We start from the raw sequence: 10,223 nt of genomic DNA on the forward strand, positions 1-10,223 counted from the left end.
TTTCAACCATAGACTGCATATAAAATAACTATGGTTTCAACACCGATTGTGTGTATCAGCTAAAGATAGCATTACTGACTGATATATAAATATATAGAGAGAATGTGGTAAAACAGAAACCTGATAGTTTGTTTTGTTGAGTACTGTGCAAATGAGGCATCATGATGTGAGCAAAATATAGTGGTTATAATGTGCACTTACAAGATATTCTAGAGTATTAACAATATAGGGATTGTACATTTTTTTACTGCTCTTTATTGTTCTGTTTTATTTTACTATTCCTTTCCACTCGGTATTTAACAGTTTATTGTGAATATATTGGTAGAAGGATGCTGAGTCTAGAGCTGCCAGGAACGAGGTCTAGAGGAAGACCAAAGAGGGGGTTTATGGATGCAGTGAATGAAGACATGAAGGTGGCTGGTGTTAGAGTGGAGGATGCTGATGACAGGCTTAGATGGAGGGAACTGATTCGCTGTGGCGACCCCTGAAGGGAAAACCCCAAAGGAAAAGAAAAGATTTAACAATTTATTGACCTAATTTCTGTTAGTGAAATTAAAAACTCAGGGAATTTAAATGCTTTGAAAACTCTGACCATTTTTGAAAAAAATACTATTTAAATGACTGGGGTTGTCCCTTTTGCGTCCCATTCCTTTGAGTTTATGATTAATAGTAACATTCTCTTTATTTTTTTATTTTGGTATTTGTCTTCCCTTGGTTCCTTTGTTTGATTTTATCTGTCTATATTTGTTTAAATGTATAGAAAAATTGACATTAGTTGCGTTTTGATTTCAGGGGCTGCAGTCATTTTATTTATTTATTTATTTATTTATTTATTTATTTATTTATTTATTTATTTATTTATTTATTTTTTAATTCAATTCTATTTTATTCTATTCTATTTCATTTCATTTTATTTTATTTTATTTTTGTTTTATTTCATTTTATTTTATTTGACTTTATTTTATTTTATTTTGTGCGCGGGTCTTCATAGCAATTTTAACTAAAACTTGTCAATGTTGTTAATAAAGTTTTTCTTTTTTTTTTTTCTTGCGTAACGTATGACAGCGTGGTTTGCGTAATGACGTATCCTCTGTTTTGAAGTTTGGCGCGGACAGCTATCCGGCAGAAACTTTGAAGGAGAAAGCACGGTTTCTTTCTTCGAACAACTATGTAAGCTTGGGTTTTTATAAAAATGTACCTTTCATGGAATTATCCTATATTTCCATCAGTATTAGGAAATACTTAAAAAGCTTGTAACGGCGTCGTGTACATCCGTTCTTCAGCTAGGAAGCTAGCTGTCAAAGGTTTGTTTTCATGCTGGATGTTTACGTGGCTAACTGTTAGCCTGCTTCAAAGATGGACTGAAACGATATTGCTAGGAGTGTTCCCATCTGAACCCGTTTTTTCCTTTTTTATTTTTTTTTTAAACATTGATTAGATTGTTGCGACAATTGACTATGTCAAGGTTAGCAGTTGATGTCTATGTGTTTTCCTCTTGATGAAGCAAACATTTTCTTTGATTTGGTTGAGATTAAAAACTAGAGTTGTTTTAAACACCCACTCCGATGAAAATTTTGCTTTTTCAGTTTTAACGTGTCCTGGTAGCGTTTTTCTGATAATGGAAGACATGTTTAAAGAAAATTAAGATTCTAATTCTCTATGTTGTGTTTCTTTCTGAGCAGCTTAGTGCTTCACAAATATGCTGAATGGTACCCAGTTTGTTGAGGCCCTTGGTCGTCTTGGCTACCCTAAAACACCATCACTAAAGGCTTCAGAGTTCGACTGGCTGTTTGACTGCGCACCGGAGAACCTCCACCTCCTGCGCTTTGTGTGTCGGACCCTCAACCGGAGCAACGTTCTCTCCACAGAGGAGGCTGCTGCCTTTCAAGAGCTACAGAAGTCAGGGAAACCTATTTTAGATGAAGCTGCTTTAGGAGAAGTTCTGAAGATTGCTGACCCTTCCGATCGGAGCAGTGCACACATCATTGGTGGTCCTCTTTCTTCTGCATTTTCACTGTTTACCCAGGAAAAGGAATCAGCTGTTGAGGACTTGGAAGCAGAGCTTCGTGAGCTGTGCAGGGAGAAAGAGTTGAAACAACGTCGTTACAACAAGTTGCAAGTTTCAGCCACATCCCAAGCAGATGTTGAGCTTAAACTCACCAGAGAGCTGGATCGTGTAACCTGTAAGCTGAAGGAAGCCAGTGCTTCTATTGGAGCGGAGAACGCAGACACCAACACTTTGTTACAAAAGCTAACAGATGAGGTGAGCAAGCTTGCGTCGTATCTCCCACCACCCTCAATGAAACGTAAAGGAGACCCCCTTGCTCAATTGAACCTCTCAAGCTCAAGGAGACCCACCTCTCTGCTCTCTCAGCTATTGTTGGATCCATATCTGCATCAGGAAGAACGTAATACCAAAAATCTAGCAGCCCTCACTCAGAAACACTTTTTCCCGGGTATTTCAAACATCGTTGAGACCTCTTGCTCCGAGCACTTTCAAGTTCTTGATCTTAGCTCCTGTGAAGACGTTATGGAGGCCAGCCGAGATCATCGGGTGGTTGAAAACAGGAGAACAGAGATGGCGAGGCTTCAGTGGTCACACATTGTGGCTCAGCATCAGCTGATGCTGGCAGTCGCTGAGGAGAAGAGTGTTTTAGCCGGGCTGGATTGGCTCTCAGAAAAGAACTGCCATACTAAGGTAAGCTGAAGCTGTCACTCATTTTTATTTTAGAACATCATGTATCTTTGGGTACTTTTTATGACCTTCTGGCTTTTCTCTTGATTTTAGAGCTTTTCCAGCTCCTCTTCACTGCATGTACGAGAAGTGATGTCCAGGCAAGAGCTGCAAGCGGTGGAGGCTGAGCTGGAAGCTCTGCTTCATGGAGCGGTACCTGCTGCTCTCAGGGAGTCGGCCAGACTGCTGAACGTCCCGGTGGTGAGAGGAGACCTGGCTCTGCAGGTAGCCAGACAAGACTACTACACCTCCAGACAGAACCAGGTTTGTAAATCTAATATAGTGTCATTAAAAGGTGATTTTATCACATAAAATAAAGCATTTGTTTGAATTTAAACTATGTTGTAAAGCAATATAAAATGAATTTTGTTGCTTTTCTGCTCATCTTGAAAGAGGAAAAACTAAGACAAATTCAACATGTTTAGCTAAAAACTCTTTAACTGAGCTAAATTCTTTCCACATAGGTGCGTGACTACTTACTCCGCCAGAAAGCCTGCTTTGACGTGCTGCTTTTGGCTCAGGAGATGGAACTGAGGAGGTGGAAGACATGTCAGAACCAGTTGAGGGAAGTTGAAGGCCGACTGACGAAGGAAAGCAGAGCGGCAGCTTTGAGAATGGAGATTCTGACTCATCCCGACTTGGGCGTCAATCCAAAGCCCAACCCTATAATCAGCTGCGGCGATGCTTCATTCAGCAGGTAAACGCACACAAGTTTCGAAGTGAAGAAATTGCCATATGATAGGTCAACCCAATGAGATGGATTGTCCTAGATCAGGGGTGTTTTTCTGCAAAAGATCACAGATTTGAATTTGTTAAATGGACTTCTGTTTATGCTCAAATTTCTTTGGAGGAAAATCACAAAATGTTTCTTTTTTGGATATATTCCCCCCTCCCTGCAGACTGCTCCAGATTCTTAACCATGATTCAGGCACCAGTAAACTGGAGCCATTCCAGACATACGAAGCTCTAGACCGTGCTGCCCGTGATCTGACGCACAACCTGCAGCTCGCTCGAGGGTCAGTGGCCAGCGCCTGCCATGAGCAGAACTACTCTGCAGCTCGTCTTTATAGCAACTGCGAGACACTTCACAGGGCCGCGTACACAGCGCTTCAGCAGCTGACCTTAAGCCCGCAGGTACGTCCTACGGCCAAAACTGACCAGGAGCTCCTTTGTCCAAACGCACAGGTGGGTGTATTTCTTTTCATTTTTACCATTGTAGAGTGCAACTAACCTCTAATGTAAGTCTGATGAACTTTCAAATCCTGGGTGGTGGTGGTGAGGGGAGTCGGTGGCACAAGTAAAAGCTATCATGAGCTGGTTAAGTCCCACTCAAATAATCTTTTGATCTATTATTAAAGTGTTTTCAGTCGTCTTTTATTTACTGTTATACCATTTTTAGCCTTTTTTTTTTTTTACAGGTGAGCGTTAATTAATCAAAAATTCGCCTCTGAATTGTGGGCGGGACTTTACCATCTTATTTTCTACATCACTAATAAACTATTTTTTTAACTGCCTTTTCTTCATCTGCTCCTAATTCACACAAATTTAAATAAAGAATTACTCAGAAATGCAACTTTAAGCTTAGTTTTCCTAATATATATCCTCCATCATCAGAAAAATTCAACAAGAACATGTTAAAAACAGCATTTTCATCTGAGTGGGTCTTTGATCCCGCCTTCCCTGTTAATGCTAACTGTATTTTTCCCTTACAGGAGCTGTCGGTGAAACTTGTGGAAGCAGAGTCTCAGCTGCAGGATCTGCAGCGAGTGCTGCAAGAAATTCTGGGTGACCTGAAAGGGAAGCGTTTGCTGCTGGAGCGTAGCGCCCCTCTGAGGCAGGAGAGGGAGCTGTACATCTATTTTCATTTGGATGCCCGCTTGCTGCAGAAAATAGTGGAAGATCTGGAGGTCAAAGTCGGGAGAAACAGGACCGTGACCAAGCCGGAATCTTTATTGAATATATGAAGACTACTATAACCCTTCTTTATCAATGAGTTTGGTTCATTTCTTTTACGTTAAATTTGGAAAGTAACTGTAATAAAGTTTAATACACCTCACTTTGTTTTTGTAAAAAACTAAAAATAAAATGATTTTCAGTTGAATCCAATTCTGACGAGTTTATGTGTAACTTCTATCTTAGGTCTTTAAATAGTAAAAGTTATTGAAGCAGAAAATGTACTTTCTTCTGTCATCACAGGGGATTTCTAACATATTAAAGAGTTCTAAAAACTATAGACGAAAAAAAAAAATGTAAATAAAAGCTATTGCATTTGCTTAAAAGTAAGTTAGAAACATTTCCTTTTTTTCCTCAACGTTTAGTCTAGGTAATCTGGTTTAAGTGTTGTGTAAAAGCTTCATTCAACAGTTGTTTTGTGGATCTTTAAATGAGCACAGCATTTTATTTGTTTGGTTTTGCTTTCAACTTTTATTAGTTGGTTCAGTTCTGTTGTTGTGAAATTTGTCTTGTAAATCTTCTGTAGTTTTTACCACTCTACATGTTTTTAAAGCTTGAATTAATACAATAAAATGAAGAAAAACACTAAACGGCCTCGTTTCTATTTCAACTTGATATGTAGAACACCTGGTAGGCACGTTTATTCAAGTGTTTAGAACTGACTCTTCTGAATCTATACTTGCTGTGTGACAGAACTGACAATTTCAGTAACTAAAAACAATAAAGTCAAGAGTTTTCTGCTGTCAGCGGCCTCAATGTTACATTAAATCTAGTTAAAGTAATTGTATTAAAACCGATTCCTTGCCCCTCACTTTGCCCCAAACACCCTGGTCATAACTGCATTTGACTTATTCATGGAAAAAAAGGCCTTTCTGTTGGTTTTATCTTCATAGCAACCATGTCATGTTTTGGTCGATGAATGGATCTATGTGTATTTTAGAAGAAATGGCAAAAGTACATTTTTGGATTTCCTTGGCAACAGAGGTTTTTGTTAACCAACATTCCTAATATGTTCATGTTATATTACTTTGTTTAGCTTCAGTGAGGGATCCATGTATTACATTTTAACAATATTCTGGCAAACAAATGTCTGAGCAACAGGGGAACGCCACTTTTGAACCAACTGTTTTCAAAATTCAGCATTTTTTTCTCCAGTACTATCCCGATGGTTATAGTTGTGTAAATCCTTGAGTAAATTTAATTTTATGGAGGCTTTAAATAGTAATTTTTTCATCTCCCCACTCAGTATTTAATGTTCTTTTCACACACATTTTTGTTAAAAAAAAAAAAAGTGGTAAAGTGAAAAAATTAAAGTCAAACTTTATTATATCCATTCACAAACAGTTGAAGAAGATTACGTATCACCCATTCCAACAATCCAAAGAGCAGTTTGTAGTTTAACAAACTAGAGCTACGACATTTTGACGAATTTGTGATTGCGATTCACCGCAGAAAATCAATCTGAGGTCAGTAAGCACAACCAAAACTTATATTGAAGGGTTATAAGGCAGATTTTCTATTTTTTGGGCAAATTGAAATATTTTAGGCGCCCACTAAAGGTTCAAAAAATACTGTAAGGGTCACTGAATTAGCTCTGATTTAATTTCGGTTTGCTCGATGTATTTGTGGCAGAGGTGCACCACAAACAGAAAAATAAACTGTTTTCACTCATGATATCCTATAATTGCTGCATTGAGATAATCCAATGTGACACAGGAAGTCTTTTATTTTGAAAGGAAGACATAAGACCATATGCCAAAAGTTATAAACTATTTGATAGTTTAAAAAAAGGCTATTTTTTATTTATGTTTTATGCTAAAAACATTAGTTCATTTATACGTATCATAATAGGAACAATAAGAGAAACACAAATCAGTGTATTATTTCTCTAAAAGGTGAAGAACATACAAAGTTGTGATTTTACTGTTCAGTGACTGATGAATTTAACCAGTAATAACCTAAATTATATAAAAAAAAAAAACTATTAAACAGCAACGATGGCTTTGCCAATATTGTCTCCTCTCAGCATCCCCATGAAAGCTGCTGGCATGTTTTCAAAGCCTTTAGTGACGTGCTCCCGACACTGCAGTTTACCCTGCAGAGACACAAAGTGCATTTTTAATTAAAAAAAAAATAAAACACAAAATTTCTTGAGGACATTGCCTATCAGTGCATCCTCACTTGTTTGCACCACGCCATCAGTCTCTTGAGGCTTTCGCCATCTTTGTGTTTCCACTGTGTATCCCAAAAACCTTGGATCTTCAATTCTTTGTGGTTTATGGTCGTATGTGGGAAAATTCCTTTAGGAATGATCAATTTACAGTAAAAACTATGCAAAGAAAAATTATGCATAAAAAATACTGTTTTTAAAATCAATGTGATACATCTGCAAGACTGTAAAGTAGAAAAAAATGGATCTAGACGCAAACCTGTCTGGGGAAACGAATCATTGTATACAGAGATGCTTCCACACAGAGCTACTCGTCCAAAGTGTTTCATTTGTTCAAGAGCCACATTTGAAAAGTCTCCTCCAACCTACAAGGGAAATCTTGAGTTTACAGAACAGCAAAACCCCCAAAAATATTTCGTTTTACCGTCTGTACGTACGTTGTCAAAGAAGCAGTGGTATCCATCAGGAGAAGCCTTCCTCAGAGCCTCCTCCAGAGAAGTGATAGTTTTGTAGTTGAAGGCTTCATCAAACCCCAGCTCTTTCAGGAACGCCACTTTTGCCTCCGACCCTGCTGACCCCACCACCTTACAGCCCTTGATTTTAGCAATCTGTCCCACCACAGAGCCCACAGCTCCAGCTGCAGCGTTCACCAGCAGGGTTTCACCTTCCTTCAGACCCAGAACTTCTTCTATTCCATACAGACCTGTCAGACTACACAAACAGATTTCTGTTCACAACACCCTTAAAAAAAGTCACTTCCTACTCATTTAGCTGAACTCGTCCTACCCTGGCATGCCGATGGCTCCCAGTGCCAGTGACAGAGAGACATCTTCAGGCCAGTCCGCCATGACAGGAGTGAGCTCCTTCCCATCTGAGATGGAATGGGTCGTCCAACCACAAGAAGTCACCACATGGCTTCCCACGGGGAAGGCGGAGTTTTTACTTTGGATCACTCTGTTTAAAATTTTGCAAACATAGTCAGTCTTTTGTCTTTTTCAGTTCCCATGTTGCAAAAATGTTCAATACACAGAAAACTGATAGTAATTTTTCTTACTTTGCCAGTTGAGTTCCGATCATCACATCTCCTTCCTTCATGTGCATCTTACTGAACAGCCTGGTGAGATAAACAGGTGTTTTGTTGAATGACAAATACAACTGCTACTGCGCAATGGCAGAATTTTTTAGATTTCATGCCCAAATTTTATAAAATCATCGGCCTGGTCATGAATGTAGAAGGCAGCAGTTACCCTATAGTAAAATCGGGTAGAGGAAGCCAGATTGGTGGTTGTCCATAACAAGTATCGCTGGCCACGGGGGTATAGAAAAGTGGGCCATTTTGCACCGCCGGCCATTTGCAACTCAGATATTTGAGCAAATATTATCATTTTGTTAATTTACAGATTTTTAGACAACACGCCAAGAATCCCAACAGGGGCAAAGCATCCAAGAAAACGAAGGTCCAAGCGGTCCAACTACAGCAGGAGTCTTCATCGGATGTAGAGTCTGAGTTTTGTGAAGTATTAATGCAGTCTTCCCATTTGGACTCATGTTGGTTGGGATTGCCACATTGACGTCTGGTCAACGCCAATGTCAACAGTCCTAGTTGAAAGCCCCTGCTGCTACCGTACGGTTTGTAATAGTCAGATAGTGGCAGCGAGATATCAGCAGAGGGGTGGCATTCTAAAATCACCCAATCATGAGACAATTTTGGAGACCCTCCTGTCAGTCCAATATCGTATATCTACCTGTCACCACGTGACCAATGTCAACTTTTGGAGAGAAATTCTAAAAACGTGACTGCTGCCTCCTGACTGCTAATGCCGCAGTGTGCCAACCTGCTGAATTACCTAATATACTTTAATTTAAATCAACTGTAGTTTTATTTAAGGTTGTACGACTCTTTTTAAACCCACCTCATGTACGGATCCACACTTAGAAATATTGCCTCCAACAGGACCTCTGAAACAAAACTAGATTACTTATTTAACATTTGCCACCAAAAAATAAAATTGGCATTTAAAGATGTCTTGCCTCCATCTTTGGGCTCAGGGAGCTCCTCCACTTTAATCGCAAAGTCGCTGTCCTTTGGGAAGCCATCAAAGTGCTTGACCAGAACCCATGACTTAGCCTGAACCATGACTCTTTCTGTGGAATAACTTGGTAGAAATCATACACAAAGTGTGAGCCAAAAAAAATTATAAAAAAGATCAGTAAGTTCATTCAAAGGAAGTGACCAACTGAGTAATAAATAACTTTTTTTTTTTTGTAAAAGAAAAACTTAAAATATCAAAAAAATATATGTTCAATGATTAATTTAAATTAATTTTTAGGCATCAAAAGATCAGAGTTGCAATTCCAATCATTGATTCTTTTAATAAATAATTCCATTGTTGTTTTTTTTCATCCAAAGCAGGAAGCGTGAGGAATGGATTCTTCTTCCAACTCCTCACCTTCCCTTCCTCTATAAATGATGTGTAACAATGTATTTACCTGACCTAGAGTTTGTTTTATATTTGCATGGGTTTACAGGGATTGTAATGTGGTTTCTAAAGAATAAAGAAACACAATAAACCATAAATTCAAACTAACATACATTCCACAAACCTATAGAACTGTAAATGTGTAGATAATAACCCAAAATGGTCATTTAAATGAGTTACACTAACGCATTACATAATTTAGGAGACTTTATCAAATCGCCACTAGGTGGCACTCCAAACCAAAACTGAGTCTTATAACTTTTAAGCTAACCGTGAGGGCTGCTGCTAAGAGAACTTAAAAATAAAGGAGAAACAATGCAAATTAACATTCAACAAGGTAAATAGCATAACATGTAAAATGCAGGCATATTTAAAGAACGTGGGACTAATTATCTAAAGGCTGCTGCTCTTCAAAAAGGTTTGTAGTAACTTAAACTAACATCTGCCAGTTAAACTTCACAATGTGACTCAATTAACTCAATAAGGATAAATTATTAACCACTTACTGACACACCAGTCTCAGCGACTCATAAAACCTCTTGGATCTCAAACTTCCCAGTTAGGAGCAAATCACTCCGCACTCAAGTCACATGACCATAAGGAATGCTGGGTAATGTAGTCACATGGAATAAAAGGGAATTTTCTACAATTCTGAAACACTGTTCATATGAGAGTTGCAATTAATCATTTTTTAGCATTTGGGGTTGTCTTTTAAAACAAAGTATAATGATGATAATGGGTTACTGGACAAATAGACATTTAGTTTTTAACAGAAGATATATTTCTGGCAGTGTTCTTCTCACCGTGGTTCCATTTTATCCCACGATCAGACATAAGATCCAAAAGCTATTGATGGTACATGCAGCTGTTAAAAACAACACAATGA

The 10,223-nt window shown here is 38.4% G+C and overlaps 2 protein-coding genes across 4 annotated transcripts; one reads left to right on the forward strand and one right to left on the reverse strand.

Annotated features, from left to right (window-relative positions):
- The first annotated feature begins 978 nt into the window (after window positions 1–978).
- On the forward strand, window positions 979–4,840 carry haus3 (HAUS augmin-like complex, subunit 3). Of its 3 annotated transcripts, none has more exons than XM_024288398.2 (6): window positions 979–1,304; window positions 1,683–2,698; window positions 2,789–2,998; window positions 3,199–3,431; window positions 3,634–3,919; window positions 4,447–4,840. In XM_024288398.2, the coding sequence occupies exons 2-6, from the start codon at window positions 1,700–1,702 to the stop codon at window positions 4,696–4,698; spliced, it is 1,980 nt and encodes a 659-aa protein (XP_024144166.1). In that variant the 5' UTR covers window positions 979–1,304; window positions 1,683–1,699; the 3' UTR covers window positions 4,699–4,840. The 3 variants fall into 3 exon arrangements, with proteins under 3 accessions (XP_024144166.1, XP_024144165.1, XP_024144167.1); XM_024288397.2 differs by having other exon boundaries at window positions 979–1,170; XM_024288399.2 differs by having other exon boundaries at window positions 979–1,170; window positions 3,634–3,868.
- Window positions 4,841–5,982: 1,142 nt separating this feature from the next.
- LOC112156194 (prostaglandin reductase 1) lies at window positions 5,983–9,928 on the reverse strand. The gene is made up of 9 exons (XM_024288402.2): window positions 9,844–9,928; window positions 8,889–9,013; window positions 8,771–8,816; window positions 7,912–7,971; window positions 7,644–7,811; window positions 7,295–7,568; window positions 7,117–7,222; window positions 6,869–6,987; window positions 5,983–6,782 (listed from the first exon to the last, which is right to left on the reverse strand). Exons 2-9 carry the CDS (start codon window positions 8,992–8,994, stop codon window positions 6,672–6,674), a joined length of 990 nt encoding a protein of 329 aa, XP_024144170.1. The 5' UTR covers window positions 8,995–9,013; window positions 9,844–9,928; the 3' UTR covers window positions 5,983–6,671.
- Between the last annotated feature and the right edge of the window lie 295 nt (window positions 9,929–10,223).

The sequence above is a fragment of the Oryzias melastigma genome, linkage group LG18 (assembly GCF_002922805.2).
Source record: "Oryzias melastigma strain HK-1 linkage group LG18, ASM292280v2, whole genome shotgun sequence".
In the NCBI taxonomy this organism is placed as follows: domain Eukaryota; kingdom Metazoa; phylum Chordata; class Actinopteri; order Beloniformes; family Adrianichthyidae; genus Oryzias; species Oryzias melastigma.

Excerpts from the sequence above, each read along its gene's own strand:
- haus3 (XM_024288398.2), top strand. The coding sequence starts at position 1,700 with ATGCTGAATGGTACCCAGTTTGTTGAGGCCCTTGGTCGTCTTGGCTAC. Across the intron at positions 2,999-3,198 it reads ACACCTCCAGACAGAACCAG|GTGCGTGACTACTTACTCCG; the intron begins GTTTGTAAATCT and ends CTTTCCACATAG. Across the intron at positions 3,920-4,446 it reads TCCTTTGTCCAAACGCACAG|GAGCTGTCGGTGAAACTTGT; the intron begins GTGGGTGTATTT and ends TTTCCCTTACAG.
- LOC112156194 (XM_024288402.2), bottom strand. The coding sequence starts at position 8,994 with ATGGTTCAGGCTAAGTCATGGGTTCTGGTCAAGCACTTTGATGGCTTC. Across the intron at positions 7,972-8,770 it reads AGTGTGGATCCGTACATGAG|GCTGTTCAGTAAGATGCACA; the intron begins GTGGGTTTAAAA and ends TTATCTCACCAG. Across the intron at positions 6,783-6,868 it reads TGATGGCGTGGTGCAAACAA|GGTAAACTGCAGTGTCGGGA; the intron begins GTGAGGATGCAC and ends GTGTCTCTGCAG.